The sequence below is a fragment of the Oncorhynchus mykiss genome, chromosome 20, assembly GCF_013265735.2.
Source record: "Oncorhynchus mykiss isolate Arlee chromosome 20, USDA_OmykA_1.1, whole genome shotgun sequence".
NCBI classification, from domain to species: Eukaryota; Metazoa; Chordata; class Actinopteri; order Salmoniformes; family Salmonidae; genus Oncorhynchus; species Oncorhynchus mykiss.
In genome coordinates, this window is record NC_048584.1 from 12,665,522 (window position 1) to 12,689,897 (window position 24,376).

At 41.0% G+C, this 24,376-nt stretch overlaps 2 protein-coding genes across 3 annotated transcripts; both read left to right on the forward strand.

The window, feature by feature from the left end:
- The first annotated feature begins 1,534 nt into the window (after positions 1-1,534).
- Positions 1,535-10,094, forward strand: LOC118936365 (interferon-induced protein with tetratricopeptide repeats 5-like). Its single transcript, XM_021575340.2, has 2 exons — positions 1,535-1,654; positions 8,364-10,094. Exons 1-2 carry the CDS (start codon positions 1,650-1,652, stop codon positions 9,709-9,711), a joined length of 1,353 nt encoding a protein of 450 aa, XP_021431015.2. The 5' UTR covers positions 1,535-1,649; the 3' UTR covers positions 9,712-10,094.
- Positions 10,095-10,376: 282 nt separating this feature from the next.
- Positions 10,377-14,267, forward strand: ifit9 (interferon-induced protein with tetratricopeptide repeats 9). Of its 2 annotated transcripts, XM_021575338.2 has the most exons (3): positions 10,377-10,401; positions 10,538-10,637; positions 12,432-14,267. In XM_021575338.2, exons 1-3 carry the CDS (start codon positions 10,392-10,394, stop codon positions 13,870-13,872), a joined length of 1,551 nt encoding a protein of 516 aa, XP_021431013.2. In that variant the 5' UTR covers positions 10,377-10,391; the 3' UTR covers positions 13,873-14,267.
- The last annotated feature ends 10,109 nt before the right edge of the window (positions 14,268-24,376 follow it).

Consider the following 24,376-nt stretch of genomic DNA (forward strand, 5'->3'; position numbering starts at 1 on the left):
ATGTACTGTTACCATTACAACAACAAAAATACTTAAAAACAGGTAATTTTGTCCTTGAAACATTGAATTGAAATACTGTAAAATTCCATTAATTTCTATGGAGGACTGCTCCTACCAGGGAGTGCCAATACGGCCAACCCGGTGGCTTCAAAGCCTCTCAATGGTCAATACATAGAAAAATCACAAAGCCAGGGTTTATATACATGATTGGTCTCAGATTTGTATTACCTCAATACTGTGGTCATATATCTTATCTGCCATCGAAAATAAAACGAGGTAAGAATTTTACACCAATTGTAAAATAATTTAATTACAATCTATCTCTCTGAACTACTTGATATCACAATAACAAACAATGCTGTTGTGTTGAAGATGAGGATGATTATGACTGTTAACAACGATGTCAATGTTGGGCTAGTAATAATATAATAACTTGTAATAATTTGTATTTTTTCTATTTCCTCACAGAGGTCAAAGTCCCTCAGTGACTCAGACAAGCAGCTCTGCTATGCCGGCTTTGGTATAGCAAGAAGAGAGACGGGGATGGCGCTGTGACATAGTTCAAAAACGCCTACCAGATTTGGAATGATAGTTGGGACAAGAGGCAGGCTGGGAAGAGGTACCTCTCAGCGGATCACAGAGGTGGCAGGGATAACAAGAGAGTTGGCGAGTCCTCTGAGATTTTGTCGTTCCACAAACAGGAAAGGTAGTCTGAGGACACAGGCGACCTGACAGATTCTTTCGGCAAAGGAATGAAACTCAAATGATATGCCTAACTACAACACAATGCATGGCTTACATGACTCACACTGCTGCATGCATTTGAGCATTTGAATGGTTTTAATGGCTAAGTGAAAAGTAAAGTTCAAGTTGGGACTACGCATCTCTGGCTGCACTCTTCGTTTTATTTTGTGCAAAAGTTGCAAAGAAAATTTTAGTTCAAATGTATTACTTTTGGGAAACATATATATTTTTATGTCTTAAGATGTCAGGTAGTGTCACAAAGTTCAGTTGTCTGAGTAAAATTGCACCATGTGGCTGCATGATACATCTTGCAATAAAACAACTAGGCCTATAAAAAAAACACTTGTAAGTGTTATTATAATTTCTAAAGTTTATTATTCATCATGTAAATAAGCATTGTTCAGAAACAATGAGTGATTATAGAGTCACTAGTGTTGAAATAACAATTTGAATATTTACTCGCTGGAAAATTATTTTTCTACAAGCATCTCCTCTCTACCCCTTATATGACCTTCTCCTTTCCCCCTTTATATAGTACACAGCGCCAGTACATGGTCAATCATTGCAGCACAGGAATTATCTTCATGCAGGTTTGAATAAGGGTGTTGATGGCACTGCTTTTCTATTCAAAGTTTTTAAAGTTTGTCACATGATGATCACAAGTCAGTAGACCATATACCAACATCTTATGTAGGCTACAGTGCAAAATGTTTAATAATTTACGTATTTGCACTTGTCAGAATGTAAACCGTGGCAATACAGCTACGCATCAGTTTCGGTTTCCTTTCATTTATTTGTAAATTGCAGAAGGTCTATATATAGCCAGGGAGTGAGTACGTGTTGGCTGTGTAGCCTATTCCGCGTACCCCGACATTACAAAAACACAACTCGCTGTATTCAACAAGATGAGGTGAGAATTTTACTCCGAATATTAGACAGGATCTCTATGTGGGATATAAATATATGTTACATTGTTATTGTCAATTTATCAATTAATTGAAGGCACAATTTGGCATCACCTGTGATATTTCTTCTTGAAATCATGATTTATTTAGCGTATACTACAATTTGTGTAATTTCGTATTGCTAATAAATAGCTGTCCTGAATGTGACAAGTTTATTTTTGGATGCAATATTCAGACATTCACAGAAGTAATGACATCATAACACAATCATCCAAACCGGAAAATGTAGTTTACAGTAGTCCTAGCGCTAATTTATGAAATATTGATTTAACACAATAGCTAATATTTAGATAACTCTCGGCTGACAAAAAAAAACCACAATGTGAATTAGCTAATAGCAATTACTATTTATAGTTAATCATATCACGGGTGAGCTCAACATTGATCGAAATAATTGAGTAAAACACTTTCTAGAAATAAAAAATAATCCGATGATGGTAGTTTGTGCGCGCCGCCCTATTTGTTTTCGCGTCGACCAAAGATAATACGAGACAAGATGAGTTTGGTCTGTTTGCAGTATGCATGTTGAAGGGGGTGTGTCGTCTACCATCATTGACTTCCCTTCATTCACTTACGGAAGTTTACCCGAATGACGAGTAAACTATTCCTTCACCTCATTATAACATCTTCCGTCTGGGGGAGGTGCCAAGATGGCGGCTTGAACCGACGCTTTTTTTACCGAGCTCCGTACTAAAATTTCTGAACGATTGTGAAAAAAACAAGTTTACAGTCATTACTATTACAGTTTTTATTTGTTCAAGATACAAGACCTTTCATGTGACTGGAATAATAATTGGATAATTTAATTCGGCATGTCCATGCAAAGTCGTGACAAAAAAAAGAAAGGAAGAAGCTAGCGGTTCTATTGCTAATCAACAAGAGAGAAACGTTCTTATAGACAACTGCCATAACTACGCGTGCCCTATGGATAATATCATGCTTTCGAATGCTGTTGAAGATCACGAATTCCCCTCTTTACCGGTTATTCCGTCCAAACATCCACCCTCCAAAAAACCCAACATGAACTCTTACATCGTGGCTACCCTCTCCTTACTCATCAACTCGCAAGTCTGACACAATTGAGAAAATGGTAGAGGCGCAAACACCATGGTTATCGAAGGCTTGAAAAAGACTGGAGTTTGCATGTGGTGAAATCAAGGATGTGAAAACGAGAGTGGCAAAAGTTGAAAAAAGTGTGGAAAAGAATAACAATGTCTACCATAGACGTCTCAAGATGCTAACGAAATTCCAATATCGATCAATGTGATACAATCCTTTCCCAAAGCGTCTGGTCTATCTTAACATTAATAAATGTGAACTCATGGCTGTCAAAGATTGTGTGACACCTTCATATTATGGTATTCCAGTAAAAGAATAACTTACATATTTAGGCATAACCATTACAAAGGATCAGAAGTCTAGAGGCGTACTAAATTGTAACCCTCTTATTTAAAAAAAACCCAGAAGAAGCTAAATCAATGGCTACAGAGGGCCTTATCTTTAAAAGGTAGAGTCCTAATAACCAAGGCTGAAGGTATCTCTAGACTAACATATGGCGCTCTATCTTTATATCTTGATGGTAAAATAAGCAAGGAAATAGACCAGATGCTTTTCAACTTTCTGTGGAGAATCCGTACCCATTACATTAGGAAAACTGTTGTAATGAACACTTGGTGTTCCTGAGACTAGACTAAAATGTTCAACACTTACAGCCAAATGTTTAATACCCCGGGTATTCCCAGAACACATTCTGGAAAGTCTATAGATTGAGTGGTCACTTTATTAGGTACATCCCCCTTTGCATCTGGAACAGCGTGAATTCAGAACTGTTGATGAAACTGGGAAAGGAGATAAGACTGTTCAAGTTTTTAAGTCCAGTTGGAGTTAATTACAGTCAGTTCACATTTTGGAACTTTTCTGAGTTACAGAAGACCATCACAGACTGCTGTCGTTTTGCACATTCTAAAGTTCAAACAAACAGTAACAGAATATCTGATTAATACTTCTCTGCATGCTTTAGTGTCTAGCAAGCCGAGACCACGGGGCTTTGTGTATGTACTGTAGGAGTAATTTATTTTCATGAATAGGATGGTGAACCTAATAAAGTAGCAACTGAGTGTAGATATCACAATTAACTCCTTTTGAGATGTGTTTGTCTGTTATACGTTTCATCAATGGGTATAATGGTAAATCTGATCCCCAAGGTCCTCATAGGCTCACTTGGATATATAGAGTTGGAGGTAAAGAAAAAAATATAAAACTAGGACTTTAACACACTGGCAGAATTCTTTCATCCACATCCATTCACATAAAATATGTATTTTAAAGTATAAATACCCTTCTTAAGTTTTTCTGGATGTTTTAAAAGGTTTGCAAATAGTTCTTTCTGCAAGGAATGTAAATTGAAAGGGATATGGTAATACTTATGTAGGTGATGTAATTTCTCCATTGGTATAATGGGTATAATGTGTGGTAGTTTCACACCTCCCTGCTGAATTATGTATAGCTGATTTGGGCCAGTTGATCTTTTTTTTCATGATCTTTTGTGAAAAAACACATTTTCACGTAGGCTTTGTGCTAGCAGTTTAAGAGAGAAAGAGAGCAAATAGCAAAGGGACAGCCTGGTTGAAGTCCTAGTTTTTAATGGTTAGTGCCGGTAGATTGCAGAGGGTTTCACATACAGTTCAGAGGCAAATCACAATGTATACATTTAGCCCAAAAACAAAACATGTACCTTCCACTTCTTTTATTAGTGCTTTTTTTTGTTATCCACCATCTGGTATCTTTATATATATATATATATATTAGCATGGGTATTGAAAGATACCAGATGGTATATATATATATATATATATATATATATATATATACACTGCTCAAAAAAAAGGGAACACTTAAACAACACAATGTAACTCCAAGTCAATCACACTTCTGTGAAATCAAACTGTCCACTTAGGAAGCAACACTGATTGACAATAAATTTCACATGCTGTTGTGCAAATGGAATAGACAACAGGTGGAAATTATAGGCAATTAGCAAGACACCCCCAATAAAGGAGTGGTTCTGCAGGTGGTGACCACAGACCACTTCTCAGTTCCTATGCTTCCTGGCTGATGTTTTGGTCACTTTTGAATGCTGGTGGTGCTTTCACTCAAGTGGTAGCATGAGACGGAGTCTACAACCCACACAAGTGGCGCAGGTAGTGCAGCTCATCCAGGATGGCACATCAATGCGAGCTGTGGCAAGAAGGTTTGCTGTGTCTGTCAGCGTAGTGTCCAGATCATGGAGGCGCTACCAGGAGACAGGCCAGTACATCAGGAGACGTGGAGGAGGCCGTAGGAGGGCATCAACCCAGCAGCAGGACCGCTACCTCCGCCTTTGTGCAAGGAGGAGCAGGAGGAGCACTGCCAGAGCCCTGCAAAATGACCTCCAGCAGGCCACAAATGTGCATGTGTCTGCTCAAACGGTTAGAAACAGACTCCATGAGGGTGGTATGAGGGCCCGACGTCCACAGGTGGGGGTTGTGCTTACAGCCCAACACCGTGCAGGATGTTTGGCATTTGCCAGAGAACACCAATATTGGCAAATTCGCCACTGGCACCCTGTGCTCTTCACAGATGAAAGCAGGTTCACACTGATCACATGTGACAGATGTGACAGAGTCTGGAGACGCCGTGGAAAACGTTCTGCTGCCTGCAACATTCACCAGCATGACTGGTTTGGCGGTGGGTCAGTCATGGTGTGAGGTGGCATTTCTTTGGGGGGCCGCACAGCCCTCCATGTGCTCACCAGAGGTAGCCTGACTGCCATTAGGTACCGAGATGAGATCCTCAGACCCCTTGTGAGACCATATGCTGGTGCGGTTGGCCCTGGGTTCCGCCTAATGCAAGACATTGCCAGACCTCATGTGGCTGGAGTGTGTCAGCAGTTCCTGCAAGAGGAAGGCATTGATGCTATGGACTGGCCCGCCCGTTCCCCAGACCTGAATCCAATTGAGCACATCTGGGACATCATGTCTCGCTCCATCCACCAACGCCATGTTGCACCACAGACTGTCCAGGAGTTGGCGGATGCTTTAGTCCAGGTCTGGGAGGAGATCCCTCAGGAGACCATCCGCCACCTCATCAGGAGCATGCCCAGGCATTGTAGGGAGGTCATACAGGCACGTGGAGGCCACACACACCACTGAGCCTCATTTTGACTTGTTTTAAGGACATTAAATCAAAGTTGGATCAGCCTGTAGTGTGGTTTTCCACTTTAATTTTGAGTGTGACTCCAAATCCAGACCTCCATGGGTTGATAAATTTGATTTCCATTGATAATTTTTGTGTGGTTTTGTTGTCAGCACATTCAACTATGAAAAGAAAAAAGTATTTAATAAGAATATTTCATTCATTCAGATCTAGGATGTGTTATTTAAGTGTTCCCTTTATTTTTTTAGCAGTGTATATACACACACATATACAGTATATACATACACTACCGTTCAAAATTTTGGGGTCACTTAGAAATTTCCTTTTTTTTGAAATTTAAGCAAATTGTTTTGTCCATTAAAATAACATCAAATTGCTCAGAAATTCAGTGTAGACATTGTTAATGTTGTAAATGACTATTGCAGCTGGAAATTGAATATCTACATAGGCATACAGAGGCCCATTATCAGCAACCATCACTCCTGTGCTCCAAACGTGCTCTGGCACGTTGTGTTAGCTAATCCAAGTTTATCATTTTAAAAGGCTAATTGATCATTAGAAAACCCTTTTGCAATTATGTTAGCACAGCTGAAAACTGTTGTGCTGATTAAAGCAGCAATAAAACTATCCTTCTTTAGACTAGCTGAGTATCTGAAGCATCAGCATTTGTGGGTTCAATTACAGGCTCACATAGAATAGCCTTCTTTTCTCAGAACAAGAATAGACTGATGAGGTTCAGAAGAAAGTTTTGTTTCTGGTCATTTTGAGCCTGTAACAATGTCTACACTGTACACTACACTGGCTCATTCTGTGGAATGTCCATGTTGATCCTCTTGGTTGTCTTGGTCCTCTAGATCCATCCACCGGTCTTCTTCGTTAGTCAGGCCTGACCACTTCATCCCGTAGTTTTTTCCTGTAATCTAATTTAATATGACTGAAGATGCAGAATTTTCTGTCAGGCCCCTTCTAATAGACTCGTTCGAACTTTAAACACACACCCTCTAGATGGACTACATGCCCTCTATCAAATCAAAACTGGAATTTTTACTCAAAACAAAAGTTATAAAAGTATGCTAGACATTTATAGAATGAATCATATCTAGTTTGATGATTGTGACAAACGGTGAATTAGTTATTGATTTTTAAATGGATTTTGACGAATGTCTGTTGAACGACTGATGAATGTCTGAATATGTGAATATAAAACCAACTTTACCTCGGTAGATTATCCTGATTAAAATGGTGTCCAACTTGAAAAAAATCCAAATATACATATTGCGAGATATTTGGCGAAATATACCAGCATGCCTCTCCATAGGAAAACAATGGGGGGAGCTCAGCGTTCCAAGGGCAAAAGGTATTTCGGGGCTAGCTTTTGATGACAACGAAGTACGCTACCCAGTTGAGTCAATTGCATCTGAATAATCTAAAAGGGCTAAACGAATGTTGGAGTTTATGTGACGGCCCTTCATAAATCCTGTTTGAGTCTCATTTCTAATGGTATCTATTCCTTTCTTTAATCTATTGGCATAATCCAGAGCAATCCATTTGTAATCAATATTTAATAAAGTAGTTGGTCTCCAATTGTCAATGAGAGAAGGGTCTTTATCGGGCTTCGCAATCAGTGAAATAAGGCCCCGTTTCATAGTGGAGACCATTTCATAATTTTCAATGCAATGTTGAAACATTAAAAATAGGGTCTTCTAGTAACTCCAAGTACTGTCTATAGAATTCAACTGACAGGCCATCAGGGAATGTCTGCATACTTGATCTGCGGAAACATTGGTGTAGTGCGTGGGCACTCCTCGAATGGAGAAGTTTGTCCGGCTCATTAAAGCCTCAACCATGAATTGCCCGAAATGCTGAAATGGGCTACTTCTATGTGAATTAATGAGGAGGTGGTACACATCTATTCAAACAGTTAGAAAATACAACTTGTTAGAAAATCATTTGAAATTGACAAGCCTATAGATAATTAGCAGGCAGCCCGTGTTAACCGTCCTGTTGCGTAACAATCACATTTTGGAAAAGTGAGTGCATTCTGATATCACGTGCACAAAACAACTCTGCTGGGGCGACTGTTAGAGATATTTGGAACTCACCTGTGAAAAGGTTTTAAAGATGACAATTGACAGGCGGGCTACACGTGAAAAAGGATTCACATAAAAAAAAATACCAAGAAGAAAATAGGACATACTTTGTACTCACACACAGCAACTTCGATAGTGCTAGTGCAATATTAATGCTCGGGCAGTAAAGGGAGCTAGGCATTAGTGTAAGTGTGTGAAAGGATAGAATAGGCAGATAGTGCCGGTCAGGGGTGTTGATCAACTAGACGACCTTGGGTACAATTGTGATTATGTGACCCTCAGCTTTATGGTCCGACACCTTGGGAGGCAGAAGTGACAACGGTAGTTAAAATGCTGGGTGTTAATTATGGTATTTTTGCCTTTCTCACAGTGCCTCGGTCAAAGCAGATATGGAAGTTAAGCTGAAAGCACTTGAGTGTCATTTCACATGGGGCATAAGGAAAGGTGACATTAAGGAACTGGACAGCCTCCCTGAAAAACTCCTGGATCGCATCATGAGGTTTACCACGCCGAAATACCATGCCACATATTTCAACTTACTAGCGTTCCTGAGCCACCTGGAGGAAAATAATGTTAGTGCTCTTGAGTATCTCCACAAGGCTGAGAGTGCATTGAAGGACAGACAGGATGATACAGAGTTACTGGTGACCTATGCTAACTTTGCATGGGTTCACTATCACTCAGGAAACCTTGATGATGTGGATGCCTACATTGGAAAGCTGGAAATCATCAGTAAGGGAATTCCAAGTGCCTTAAATATTCAAGGCAGCTTACCTTCCGTACATGCTGAGAAAGGTTGGAGTCTTATCAGGTTTGGGGGATTATTTTATAAGAGGGTAAAAGAGAGCTTCCAGAAAGCTCTTGAGGGGGAACCAGACAATGCATCTTTCAATATGGGCTATGCCTTGGTCCTGTACAGGTTGGAGGGCATGGTCAAGAATAAGAGAGTGAGTTCAGTGATGACTGCAGGTGCCAACCAGCTAAGGAAGGCCTTATCCCTGGAGCCTGATAACTCTGAACTTATGGTCCTCCTAGCTCTGAAACTTCAAAAAAATCAAGAAAACAAAGTGGAGTCCTTGAAACTCACCAAAGAGGCCCTCAGGCTGTCTCCTGACGTGCCTCATGTACTACGTTATGTGGCCAAATATTTCAGATATGAGGGCTCCATCAATGAGTGCCTACAGGTTTTGGGGAAAGCTCTGGAACTGTCTCCAAACTCCCACTTCCTCCATCACCAAATTGGCCTGTGTCACAAACAGCAGCTCATCCAGATGTTCGAGCAGAAGAGGGAAGGGGGAGAGGTGAAAGTGGGCCAGATAAAAGCAAAAGTGTTGGTCTGTATCCGTCACTTCGCCAGAGCCGTAGATCTGAAGCCCTCCAACATCCACGCCAGGGTGAACCTGGCTGAGGCCTACGGGAACAACTACCAGCTGGAAGAGGCGATGAAGATATTCACTGTCCTTTTAGTGGACAAGTCCCTCAGTGACTCAGACAAGCAGCTCCTCTACACCGGCTTCGGCACGTTTCTTTATTACAGGAGGATGGACGAGGATGGCGCTGTGACACAGTTCAAAAATGCCTACCAGATTCCAATTGAGAGTTGGTACAGGAAGCAGGCTGGGAAGAGGTTGAAGCAGATCGCAGAGAGGTGGCAGGCTAACAAAAAGAGAGTTGGCGAGGCCTCTGAGATTTTGTCGTTCCTCAAACAGGAGAGGTAGTCTGAGGACACAGACATCCAGACAGATTCTTTCGGCAAAGGAATGAAATTCAAATGATATACCTAGCTGTAACACATTGAAACACTGCTCAAATCAAACTTTATCTGTCACATTGCCCCGAATACAACAAGTGTAGACTTTACCGTGAAATGCTTACTTACAAGCCCTTAATCAACAGTGCATGTTTTTAATGGTGAAGTTCAAGTTGGGTGTACGCATCTCCGGCTGTGCGCTTCGAAAATTTCAGTTCAAATGTATTACTTTTGGAAAGCATATGTTTCTATGTCGTAAAGATGTGTCATGTAGTGTCACAAAGCTCCGTTTTTTTCTGTACAATTGTACCATGATAAATCTTGCAATAAAAAAAATACTTTGAAGTGTTATTCTAATTTCCAAATGTGGTTATTCATCATGTAAATAAGCATTGTTCAGAAACAATGAGTGATTGTAGCGTCACTAGAGTTGAAAAAACAATTTGAATATATACTCGCTGGAAAATTATATTTCTACAAGCATCTCCTCTCTACCCCTTATATGACCTTCTCCTTTCCCCCTTTATATAGTACACAGCGCCAGTACATGGTCAATCATTGCAGCACAGGAATTCTCTTCATGCAGGTTTGAGTAAATTGTTGATGGCACTGCTTTTCTATTCACGGTTTGAAAACTTTTGTCACGTGATGATCGCAGGTCAGTAGACTACCACCGTCTTTGTTAGGCTACAGTGCAAAATGTTAATAAATTACCTGTTGTCACTTGTCAGAATGGAAACTTTGGCAATACAGCTAAGCATCAGTTTCGGTTTCCTGTCTTTTGCGAATTGCAGAAGGCCTATATATTGCCGGGAGTGAGTTGTTTCGGCTGTGTAGCCTATTCCGCGTACTTGGTCATTACAAAAAACAACTCGCTGTGTTCAACAAGATGAGGTAAGAATTTTACTCCGAATATTAGACAGGATCTATTGGTGCGATATAAATAAATATGACATTTTTATTGTATTTCATCAATGACTTAAAGGCATACTTTGGCATCACCTCTGATATTTATATTTGAAATCATGATTTATTTAGCGTATACTACCATTTGTGCAATTTCGTATTGCTAATAACACCTATAATTTGTATCATCGACTTGACATAACACAGTAATAATCCGTGTGGTGTGCTGTATGCTTCTTCAGTTCAATTCACATTTTATTTATCCAGAGGGACAATTATTTCTGGAAATTAAAGGTGACAGTTGACAGGTGGACTACGCATGAAAAATGATTAATATAATTACCACAACATATAGGAAAAAAAACATGAAGAAAATAGGACATTCGTGTAGGTGTGTGAAAGGATAGAGAGGAGGCAGTGTTACTCCAATTTCTGTTGGTTATTCACCATGAAAATACGCATTGTTCAAACACAACGAGTGATTGTAGAGTCATTAGTGTTGAAAAAACAATTTGAATATTTACTCGCTGGAAAATTACATTTCTACAAGCATCTCCTCTCTACCCCTTATATGACCTTCTCCTTTCCCCCTTTATATAGTACACAGCGCCAGTACATGGTCAATCATTGCAGCACAGGAATTCTCTTCGTGGAGGCATTCTTACTGAATAAATTGTCGATAGCACCTCTTTTCTATTCACGGTTGAGAAACTTTTGTAACATGATGATCCAGGGTCAGTAAGCTAAATTACCACAAGATGTTGTATGCTACAGTGCTAAAGGTTCATAAATGGCGTATTGCCGGAATGGAGACGGGCAATACAGCTACTCATCAGTTTCGTTGTCCTGTCCTTTGCAAGTTGCAGAAGGCCTATATATTGCCAGGGAGTGAGTACGTTTCGGCTGTGTAGGCTACGTCCGCGTACTTGTGCAATGCAAAAAAGTACTCGCTGTATTCAACAAGTAGAGGTACGAATTTTACTGCGAAAATTAGACAGGATCTCATGTTGTGATATAAATATATTGTAATGAAACTTCAGAGAGTAGGTCTCGAACCCTCGACCTTCTAGCCCGAAGTCCAGCGCGCTATCGACTGTACCGCAAAAGCATGCTCAAGCAGCAGGGGCAATTTCCGCGCTTATAAACCCAGGCTCGTTACAATATGTAACATTTTTATTGTATTTCATCAATGAGTTGAAGGCACACTTTGGCATCACCTGTGATATTTGTCTTTGAAATCATGGTTTATTTAGCGTATACTACCATTAGTGTCATTTCGTATTGTTAATAATAACTATGATTTGTATCATCGACTTGACATAACACAGTAATAATCCGTGTGGTGTGCTGTATGCTGCTTCAGTTCAATTCGCATTTTATTTATCCAGAGGGACAATTATTTCAGGAAATGAAAGGTGACAGTTGACAGGTGGACTACGCATGAAAAATGATTAATATAATTACCACAACATATAGGGAAAAAAACATTAAGAAGAAAATAGGTCATACTGTATACTCACACAAAGCAACTTCGATAGTGCTAGTGCAATATTAATGTTTGAGCAGTAAAGGGAGCTAGGGTGTAAGTGTGTGAAAGGATAGAATAGGCAGATAGTGTAGGTCAGGTCTCAGGGGAGAGGGTGTTGATCAACCTGACGACCTTGGGTACAATTGTGATTATGTGAACCTCAGCTTTATGGTCCGACACCTTGGGAGGCAGAAGTGACCACAACCGTTAAAATGCTGTGTGTTAATTATGGTATTTTTGCCTTTTTCTCACAGTGCCTCGGTCAAAGCAGATATGGAAGTCAAGCTGAAAGCACTTGAGTGTCACTTCACATGGGGCATAAGGAAGGCTGACATTAAGGAACTGGACAGCATCCCTGAAAAACTCCTGGATCGCATCATGAAGTTCTGCCCTTCAAAATACCATGTCACGTATTTCAACTTACTAGCGTTCCTGAGCCACCTGAAGGAAAATTATGCTAGTGCTCTTGAGTATCTCCACAAGGCTGAGAGTGCATTGAAGGACAGACAGGATGATACAGAGTTACTGGTGACCTATGCTAACTATGCATGGGTTCACTATCACTCAGGGAACATGGATGATGTGGATGCCTACCTTGAGAAGCTGGAAAACATCAATAAGGGTATTCCAAGGGCCTCAAAGATTCAAGGCAGCTTACCTTCAGTACATGGTGAGAAAGGTTGGAGCCTTATCAGGCTTGGGGCATTCTTTTATAAAAGGGTAAAAGAGAGCTTCCAGAAAGCTCTACAGGGGGAGCCAAACAATGCTTCTTTCAATGTGGGCTATGCCATTGTCCTGTACAGGTTGGAGGGCATGGTTAGGGATAACAAAGTGAGGTCAGAGGAAAGTGAAGCTACCACTCAGCTAAGGAAAGTCTTGTCATTGGAGCCTGATAACTCAGAGGTCATGGTCCTCCTAGCCCTGAAGCTTCAGAACAAAAATAAACAAGAGTCCAAGAAACTCATCACAGAAGCCCTCAGACTGTCTCCTGATGTGCCTCACGTCATGCGTTACGTGGCAAAGTTTTTCAGATACGAGGGCTCCGTCAATGAGTCCCTACACATTTTGGGGAAAGCTCTGGAGCTGTCTCCAAACTCCCACTTCCTCCATCACCAAATTGGCCTGTGTCACAAACAACAGCTCAGTCAGCTGTTCGAGCAGAAGAGGAAAGGGGGACGAGTCAATGGGGGCCAGATAAAAGCAAAGGTGGAGGACTGCATCCGTCACTTCTCCAGAGCCGTGGAGCTGAAGCCCTCCAACATTCACGCCAGGGTGAACCTGGCTGAGGCCTACGGGAACAACTACCAGCTGGAAGAGGCGTTGAAGATCTTCTTCAACCTGGTGAAAGATAAATCCCTCAATGACTCTGACAAGCAGCACTGCTACACCAGCTTCGGCCTGTTTCTGTTCCACAAGAAGAAAGATGAGGGCAGGGCTGCGACACAATTCAAAAAGGCCTACCAGATTCAGATTGAGAGTTGGGACAGGAAGGAGGCTGGGAAGAAGCTTAAGCAGATAGCAGAGAGGTGCCAGACTAACAAGAGGAGAGTTGGCGAGGCCTCTGAGATTTTGGCGTTCCTCGCCACTGTAGACAAAGAGGAGAGAAAGGCTGAAGAGCCAAGGGGAGTCAATGTGGACTCTCCAGACACAGATGACCTTACAGATGCCCTAGGCAAAGGAATGAAACTCAAATGATATATTTGATTGTAACACAACGCATGGCTTACATAAGAATACTGCTACGTGCATTTTAATGGTTTTAATCAGGGAGTAATATTTACTTCAAGTTGCATGTATGCTTCTTAAGTTTGATTTTGTGTAAAAAAAATTGCAAAGAAAATTTGAGTAAGATTCTATTTACTTTTGTAAGATTTTTTTTTAATGTCTTTGGATGTGTCCCCTATAGCGTAGATGATTAGATATCTTCATTGACTGTTAAACTGTTGCTTCAACTGACAGTAACATTCTGAAGAGGTAATAAAACACAGTACCAAAGTCTTGATTATCTTTTGTTCTTGTTAAATTGCTATGTTTTTTTCTACTTAGTTCCTAAAGCCAACATTGCTTAATAAAGGGGAACCACGTCAGATATACACGTTTCCTGTTGTTCCCTCTAAGAATCTCCATGCTTGCACTTTGATTGAAGTTTGGAGGGACTCACTCGAAGTTTGACAGACAGTGAGTCTACCTACCACTTACATTACAGGGAACAATAAGAAATAAATTCCATAACAAAATTAAAAGTAATTTTATTTCAGATATTTAAGATCCAATGCAGCTGGGTTTTTTTTCTTCTCAATATCAAATAATTTCAGGCAGTCTTTCCAAACAGCTCTTACACTAATTTTCACAATTTCACAGTACTATTCCAACCTCATAGTTTGGAAATATATATAAATCACAGGAAAATCATGTTTCTACTGCACTGGGCATTTAACGATTGTAAGGCTTCATTTAAGGGGTTAGGCTATGGCTCTGGTGACAGTAAAATTGCAAACTGTTGTGCTGCCATCCAGGTTAGGAAGAGATTTTCAATGTACCGATTCCATGGTCTATGAACATACACAAAACAACACCGGATTCAATTTAGATTTGTATGGCCTCCCGAGTGGCGCAGCGGTCTAAGGCTCTACATTGCAGTGCTTGAGGCGTGTTTCCTACAGACCCGGGTTTGATCCCAGGCTGTGTCACAACCAGCCGCGACCAGGAGTTCCATAGGGTGGTGCACAATTGGCACAGCGTTGTCCAGGTTACAGGAGGGTTTAGCCAGGGGTGCTTTACTTGGCTCATTGTGCTCTTGTGGCGGGCTAGGTGCCTGCAGGCTGACTTCAGTTGAACGGTGTTTCCTCTGACACGCTGGCTTCTGGGTTAAGCGGGTGGGTGTCAAGAAGCATGGTTTGGTGGGTAATGTTTCGGAGGACGCATGGCTCGACCTTTGCCTCTCCTGAGTCTGTTGCAGTGATGAGACACGATTGAAAGAGGGGGTAAAAAATAAATAAACACTTTTTATATACAATTCTTGCTCCCAATATAATTGTATATATATGGGGGATACAACCATCCCAGCTCTGCAGAATTTGCCACGAAGAGAGAATCATTAGATTACTTGTTTTGGTACTGCCCATATGTAGCTTGTTTTTGGTCAACATTACAACATTTACCAGGATCTAACTCTGCAAATAGCACTGCTGGGTGATTTGAAAAGTCATAGTCAATCAATCAATAATATAATAATACTCTTAGCAAAACATTTGATCTTTAATTCACAATCTGTAGAAACTATAAGAATATAAAGGTACAGGTCTTTTGGGAAACATCACAGCACAGTTGAAAAATATATGACTAATAGAAATCAAAACTGGATGGTGTTCAGAGATAGATGGGAGGGGTTGAGCGGAGCTGAAGGGTGGGACTAAATACAACAAAAATAATCATATGAAAATAAAATGTTCCGAAAAAATTAAAGCATAGAGTAGTAGCCTACGGAAGAGTATTACTGCCAAGTGAAAAAAACAAATTAAAACATGCTGATGGATGGAAGTACTCTGATAAATGTTTTTTGCGCAGATAGTACTTTAAAAATGTAAAATACTTTTACAATAAAGTCAAGATTTCGAGAATAAAGTAGAATTTTCATTTTATAAAGTCACATTTAAATGCCGTGAATAAAGTAGCAATATTACGAGAATAAAGTGGGTATATTTCGAGAATGAAGTCGACATTTTGAGAATAAAGTCGCAGTTTCAAGATTAAAGTAGGAGATTTGGTTATTAATGATTAATGCATCCCTGGCTCATAGTTGCTTGGCGCGCCACGGTTAAAATGCCTGAGTTAGATGACTGGTGAAACTATACTTTAGGATTTGCTTTAGAAATAACGAAATCATTGCTCTTGTAGCACATACTAGCCATATTATTATAAGTCTAAGGACCTGTAAGAGGTTGTGCCACAAATTGGGTATTTTCAGGAGGAACCACACCAACTTGGAAGAGGTATTTCATCCAAGTCCGTGTGGTTACATACACAGGTAGAGACTGGTCGGTTGTGTGTGTTGGTGGGCGCTAAAAAGTACGGTGTTTCCTGGTGCGGCTGGCTTCCGGGTTGGATGCGAGCCGTGTTAAGAAGCAGTGCGGCTTGGTTGTGTTGTGTTTCGGGGGACGCATGGCTTTCGACCTTTGTCTCTGCCGAGCCCGTACGGGAGTTGTAGCGATGAGACAAGATAGTAACTACTGAAATTCAACAACAACAAAAAAGTACATTCTTAAACCATGTACCTCTAGGGTGCCTTTGTTTAAAACGTTCATCAAAAACAACCACCGACTTTCCTCATTGCTGCATGTGCCAATTGAATCTCAACATGGAAACAGTCAGTGGTTGTAGATTTATTTGGATGAACATTTTATTGAAAGGTATAGATTTCAGCAAATAAAGGCATGCAACAACAGAGGATAAACATAGGTACAAGGTAAAGGGTTTAAGAATTTACATTTTGAAGCATAGACTGCATAGCGAGCAACTCAGAGGAGTCAGAGGTTCCTTTTTTTTTACTCTAAGGAGGGGTTGCAGGGTCATTCAGCTTTCTTGCCAACATCAAATATCTGAAGGGTTACCCAGAGGAGGCCGTGGCTAATTTGGCTAAAGGCTGAGGAGCTCAGAAGGGAGCACTATGGGGAGAACTGTGAGAAACATCTGTGTCACCTATGGAGACCTCACCTGGTTATGTGTGGGTGATTACATCAAGTGCCAGAGCTACATAGAGAACTGAAGATCAAGGAGAAGTTTCTGGTTCCACATCTGTCTTGTACCCTGAGGTCTATCGGGGAGAAAGGCTGGACCTACCTCATGTTCTCCTATAACAACTATGACAAAGCTGTAGCGTGCTTCAAGAAAGCTCTGGAACTGGAGCCTGAGGAGAGTGAGTGAAATGTAGGCTATGCAGAACAAGAGCGCTCTTAATTTTGACTCGCCAGCTATCAAACAGCTGAGACGTGCCCTAAATATCAACCCACAAGACGCAGTCCTGATGGTCCTACTGGGCCTGAAACTGTCTGTCTATAAAATATTTGGGGAGACAGAGGAGCTAGTGGAGAAAGCTCTGGAGATGTCCCAAGACTGCATGCATGTGACACGATATGTGGGGAAGTTTCTCCGACCAACAGGAGCACATTTGCAAGTCCATTGATCTGTTGAATGGAGCACTAAAGCGTACAAGCCAGTCTGCCATAATATATCATCAATTGGCTTTCTGCTAAAAGAGGAAAAATATCGTTCTATGCTAGGAAGCTTCCATGAAAAGGGTGCTGAGATCCAGCAGCTACTCCGTAAGTGCATTTATCATCTGAAGATGTCTACTTTACTGATGTCCTCCTTCACCTATGCCACGGCTAAACTGGCACTGCACTACGGCGAGGATAAAGACACCGCCAATGCAGAGGAACTGTTCAAGAAAGTCTTAGACAGGACTGCCATTCTGCAAGTGGTCAACCTGCACACCGGCCAGTTCCACCAGTATCACAACAAATGTGAACCTCTGGCCATCAAGCACGACAAAGGTTTTTGGAGCTGCAGAAGGACACTGCTGAAGAGAAGAGATGTATCCAGAAACGGATGATGATCGCAGAGAATCCTTTCTCCAAAGACGCCACAGATGAAAAGGCCTGTGGTATCCTGGGGGTTGTGTATAAAATAACAGGGGGAGAAACAGCAGGCCAGAGAATGACAAATACCTCTCTGTGCACCGTGAACTCCGTCTCTCACTGCAGTAATAACATACCAGGGTAAAACAGTCATTTACAAAGTGATCTAGTAATAAATCCCTGCAAGGGTGCATGCATCAACTTTATTAGACATAGTTTAAATTCTCCCTGAGCAGAGAATGATGTGTTTTTATAATAGCTGAAAAATATATATTTTAGCCAATGTATTTATTGAAAAGGAAAAGGCGCAACACTTGCACACCATAACAAAATATTTGTTTTATTAAGCAAGGTTCAAAAATAAAAGTTTCGGCCTTCAATGGTTTTCATCCGAATAATCACACAAAAGGAATGAACAACATCATATACAGTGGTGGAAAAAGTACTAAATTCTCATACTTGAGTAAAAGTAAATATACCTTAATAGAAAATGACTCAAGTAAAAGTGAAAGACACCCAGTAAAATACTACTTGAGTAAAAATCTAAAAGTATTAGCTTTTAAATGAAGCTAGGGGGCACTATTTTCATTTTTGGAAAAATAACGTGCCCAAAGTAAACGGGCTATTTCTCAGGACCAGATGCTAGAATATGCATACAATTGATAGCTTAGGATAGAAAACACTCTAAAGTTTCCAAAACTGTAAAAATATTGTCTGTGAGTATAACAGAACTGATATTGCAGGCGAAAGCCTAAGACAAATCCAATCAGGAAGTGACTCGTGTTTTGAAACCGTTGTGTTCCTATGCACCCCTATTGGCCATTGAAAGGGATATCAACCAGATTCCTTTTTCTACGTATTCCCTAAGGTGTCTACAGCATTTTGACGTAGATTCACGCCTTTATGTTGAAGAATGAGCGTAAACGACTACATTGCGTAAGTGGCCAGCTGAGGGCTCTCCGAGTGATTCTTGCGTAAAAGACAGAGGTAGTCATTTTTCCTCTCGCTCCAACTGAAAAGCCAATTGTCCTGGTTGATATATTATCGAATAGCTATTTGAAAAACACCTTGAGGATTGATTATAAAAAACGTTTGCCATGTTTCTGTCGATATTATGGATATCATTTGGAATTTTTTTGGTGTTGTTGTGACCGCTTTTTCCGGTGGATTTCTCAACATATCATGACCAACAAATGGAGGTATTATGGGTATAAAAATAATCTTTATGGAACAAAAGGAACATTTGCTGTCTAACTGGGAGTCTCGTGAGTGAAAACATCCGAAGCTCATCAAAGGTAAACAATTCATTTGATTGCTTTTCTGATTTTCGTGACCAAGCTTCCTGCTGCTAGCTGGACATAATGCTATGCTAGGTTATCGATAAACTTACACAAACGCTTGTCTTGCTTTGGCTGTAAAGCATAATTTCAAAATCTGAGATGACAGGGTGATTAACAAAAGGCTAAGCTGTGTTTCACTATATTTCACTTGTGATTTCATGAATATGAATATTTTCTAGTAATATTTTTTGACCGTTGCGCTATGCTAATTAGTGTAGTTGATGACAATTCTCCCAGATCCGGGATGGGTAGTTCTAAGAGGTTTTAAGTATCAAAAGTAAATGTAGTTGCTAAAATATACTTAAGTATCAAAAGTGAAAGTATAAATAATAAAAAAATCCTTTATATTAAGGAATCCAGATGGCACAATTATCTAGTTTTTTTTATTTACGGATAGCCAGGGTCACAATCTAGCACTCAGACATAATTTACAAACAAAGCATTTGTGTTTAGTGAGTCCGCCAGATCAGAGGCAGTAGGGATGACCAGGGACGTTCTCTTGATAAGTGTGCAAATTGGACTAATTTCTGTCCTGCTAAACATTCCAAATGTAACAAGTACTTTTGGGTGTCAGGATAAAATGTATTGAGTATAAAGTACATCATTTTATTTAGGAAAGTAGTAAAGTAAAAGTAGTCAAAAATATAAATAGTAATGTACAGATACCCCAAAAAACGACTAAGGATTATGTTAAAGTATTTTTTACTGAAGTACTTTACACCACTGACAATTGAGGAGAAAACTCTTCAGCTGGCGGTGCTAATGAAAGAGTATGTGGCAAACTATACATGTTGGTCCTCAGGGTGAGGGGTACTGTGGACTGTCTTCACCTAGTGGTAAAATACAGAAATGGAACCAGTAAAACAATTGTGAAGACAGTATATTTAAACCTGCAGGATTTATAATCGATGTTAAACCATTACTATAGAATACATGTTGAATGTTAGGTATTTGAAAAAAAACAAGGCTAAGCAAAACTATGGATATCAAAGGGCCCCTTCTCTTTGTTAGGCCAGTGACAACCAAAGGCCAACTTGTTAATATTTTAGCATTTACTATTTTTTTTATTTTAGTCATATAGCAGACTCTCTTATCCAGAGCGATTTACAGTTAGTGCATCCAACCTAAGATAGCAAAGTGGGACAACCACATATCACAGGCATAGAAAGTACATTTGTACTCAACGTAGCTATCAGTAGAGTCAGAGCTAGAAGTGTGCAATTTAAAGTGCTGGTTAAGTGTTTTTTGGGGGGTGGATTAGTTAAGATACTGAAGAGGTAGGGTTTCAGATGTTTTCAGAAGATCGGCGGGACTCTGCTGTCCTATCGTTAGAAGGAAGCTTGTTCCACCGTTGGGGTGCCTGGACATAGAATATCTTGGACTGGGCTGAGTGGGAGGTGCCTACGGGAGGGCCATGAGATCTGAGGTGGCAGTGCTTGGGTTGGGGTGTAGGGTTTGAACATAGCCTAAAGGTAGGGAGGGGCAGTTTCTCTTGCTGTTCTGTAGGTAAGTGCCATGGTCTTGTAGTGGATGTGAGCTTCAACTGGAAGCCAGTGTAGTGTGCGGAGGAGCAGGGTCACATGAGAGAACTTGGGAAGGTTGAAAACCAGGCGGGCTGATGCGTTCTGGAGAAGTTGCAAGAGTTCGATGGCACAAGCAGGGAGCCCAGCCAACAGCGAGATGCAGTAGTCCAGACTGGAGATGACAAGTGCCTGGATTAGGACCTGTGCCGCTTCCTGTGTGAGGTAGGTTTGTACTCTAAGTACACTACCAGTCAAAAAACCTACTCATTCAAGGGTTTTTCTTTATTTGAACTTTTTTCTACTTTGTAGAATAATAGTGAAGACATCAAAACTATGAAATAACACATGGAATCATGTAGTAAGCTAAATATATATTTGAGATTCTTGAAATAGCCACCCTTTGCCTTGATGAAAGCTTTGCACACTCTTGGCGTTCTCTCAACCAGCTTCACCTGGAATGACTTTCCAACAGTCTTGAAGGAGTTCCCACATATTCTAAGCACTTGTTGGCTGCTTTTCGTTCACTCTGCGGTACAACTCTTCCCAAACCATGTCAATTTGGTTGAGGTCGAGGGATTGTGGAGGCCAGGTCATCTGATGCAGCACTCCATCACTCTCCTTCTTGGTAAAATAGCCCTTACACAGCCTGGAGGTAGCCTATGCCGCACTGACATTGCTCATCCATACATTTATTTCTCCTCTGACTCTGCCCTGCTTACGCCGCCAAGGTGCCTTCCTTACAAAGGAATTCACGCTCAGAGTATACGTAACAGGCATAATTAAAAAACTTGACTTTAAATCTGTGTGTGGTTCGCTCACCTTTTTCTTGAAAAAAAAAACTCAGTTCGAGATGTGGTATCCACTCGGCTCGCTTCCTCTTAGATCAAAGGTTGGTCCATCTGCTTCTTCCCGAAGTGTGGTTTCCCTGAGATCCCAAGTTTGGGGGATCCCTCGTGCACAATTTATTTACCTAGATCGTCAGGAACGGTCACCGAGTGAAGATTCACATCCCCTCCTCGTCGCCAAATGTCGTGGAAATTTCCTCTATTTACCAAATCATGAGAGCAAACCACACACAAGTCAGAGTTAGTTATCAAAGTCCATCTTTAATTATATGAGCTCTATCACAACCCTGTGACTCTCAGATCAATTCAGTGTCTATCAATGAATTCTCTGAGAGTCCCTTCCACATTTCAACTGAGATCCTTTATAGCAAAAACACACACAGGATAAGACAGCATCAGCATAATTCATCGTTCAGCTTTGTCTCCTAAAACATGTTATTTTCTCAAACTCAGAACCATAAACCAATCCTCCATATCAACAGGCATATATCAAATCCATCCTATCTTGACAAGATCACAGAGACACACTGACTGGCACACAGACATTGTGGAGCCAAGAGATACACGCTTGACCTCTCCCCTCTCTCCGGCCCAAACAACTTAGTCTTGACATAGAACAGATACTGCAACCCTGCCACAGTATTATACAAAAATAACATTCTGATGAGAAGTAACTTACAAACATATGATGAATATAAAACATCTTACCTATGTTACCAACCAATTCTGATTATTCCCCAACAAATCATCTGTTCCCCCACACTGCATCTCACAAAGACGCGGCGGTTGGAACCAAAAATCTCAAATTTGGACTCCAGACCAAAGGACAAATTTCCACCAGGCTAACGTCCATTGCTCATGTTTCTTGGCCCAAGCAAGTCTCTTCTTCTTATTGGTGTCCTTTAGTAGTGGTTTATTTGCAGCAATTCGACCATGAAGGCCTGATTCACATGGTCTCCTCTGAACAGGGAAAGGGGGACACCTAGACAGTTGTACAACTGAATGCCTTCAACTGAAATGTGTCATCCGCATTTAACCTAACCCTTCTGAATCAGAGGTGCAGGGGGCTGCCTTAATCGACATCTATGTCTTCGGCGCCTGGGGAACAGTTGATGTTGAGAACGTGTCTGTTACGTGTACTCTGTGAAGCATTTATTTGAGCTGCAATTTCTGAGGCTGGTAACTCTAATGAACTTATCTTCTGCAGCAGAGGTAACTCTTGGTCTTCCATTCTTGTGGTGGTCCTCATGAGAGCCAGTTTCATTATAGCGATTGATGGTTTTTGCGACTGCACACAAAAAAACGTTCAAAGTTCTTGAAGTGTTCCGTATTGACTGACCTTCATGTCTTAAAGTAATGGATTGTCGTATCTCTTTGCTTATTTGAGCTGTTCTTAACATAATATGGACTAGGTCTTTAACCAAATAAGGCTATCCTCTGTATACCCCCCCCCCCTACCTTGTCACAACACGATTGGCTCAAACACATTAAGAAGGAAAGAAATTCTACAAATTAACTTTTAATAAAGCACACTTGTTAATTGAAATGCATTACAGGTGACTACCTCATGCAGCTGGTTGAGAAAATAACTAGTGTGTGCAAAGCTGTCATCAAGGCAAAGGGTGGCTATTTGAAGAATCTCAAATATAAAATATATTTTGATTTGTTTAACACTTCTTTGCTTACTACATGATTCCATATGAGCCTCTAGTCCCACTCAACATGCCTCAGACAGCTCTTTTATCCCACCTCCAAACACATGCGGTGACCTCAGCCTGCATAACTAGTGCGTCCAGAGATGCAACCTCTCTTATCGTCAGTCAATGCCTAGGTTTACCTCCACTGTACCCACACCCTACCACACCCGTCTGTACATTATGCCCTGAATCTATCCTACCACACACAGAAATCTGCTCCTTTTATTCTCTTTCCCCAACGCACTAGACGACCAGTTTTGATAGCCTTTAGCCGTACCCTTATCCTACTCCTCCTCTGTTCCTCAGGTGATGTGGAGGTTAACCCAGGCCCTGCATGTCCCCAGGCGCTCTCATTTGTTGACTTCTGTAACCGCAAAAGCCTTGGTTTCATGCATGTTAACATCAGAAGCCTCCTCCCTAAGTTTGTTTTACTCACTGCTTTAGCACACTCCGCCAACCCTGATGTCCTTGCCATGTCTGAATCCTGGTTTAGGAAGGTCACCAAAAGATTTCCATCCCCAACTACCACATTTTCCGTCAAGATAGAACTGCCAAAGGGGGAAGAGTTAGCCTGCAAAGTTCTGTCATACATTCCAGGTCTATGCCCAAACAGTTCGAAAACTTCTAATTTAAAAAAATAATTTCTCCAGAAATAAGTTCCTCACTGTTGCCGCCTGTTATAGACCCCCCTCAGCTCCCAGCTGTGCCCTGGACACCATATGTGAATTGACTGCCACCCATCTATCTTCAGAGTTTGTTCTGTTAGGTGACCTAAACTGGGATATGCTTAACACCCTGGTAGTCCTACAATCTAAGCTAGATGCCCTCAATCTCACACAAATTATCAAGGAACCTACCAGGTACAACCCTAAATCTGCAAACATGGGCACCCTCATAGATATTATCCTGACCAACTTGCCCTCCAAATATACCTCTGCTGTTTTCAATCAGGATCTCAGCCATCACTGTCTCATTGCCTGCATTCACTATGGGTTTTGCAGTCAAACGACCACCCCTCATCACTGTCAAACGCTCCCTAAAACACTTCAGCGAGCAGGCCTTTCTAATTGACCTGACCCGGGTTTCCTGGAAGGATATTGACCTCAGTAGGTCCTGTCAGTAGAGGATGTCTGGTCGTTTTTTTAAAGTAATTTCCAT

Bases quoted from the DNA above. Each gene is read 5' to 3' on its own strand.
- ifit9 (XM_021575338.2), top strand. The intron at 10,638-12,431 runs GTAAGAATTTTA...TTTTTCTCACAG, and splicing joins GCTGTGTTCAACAAGATGAG to TGCCTCGGTCAAAGCAGATA.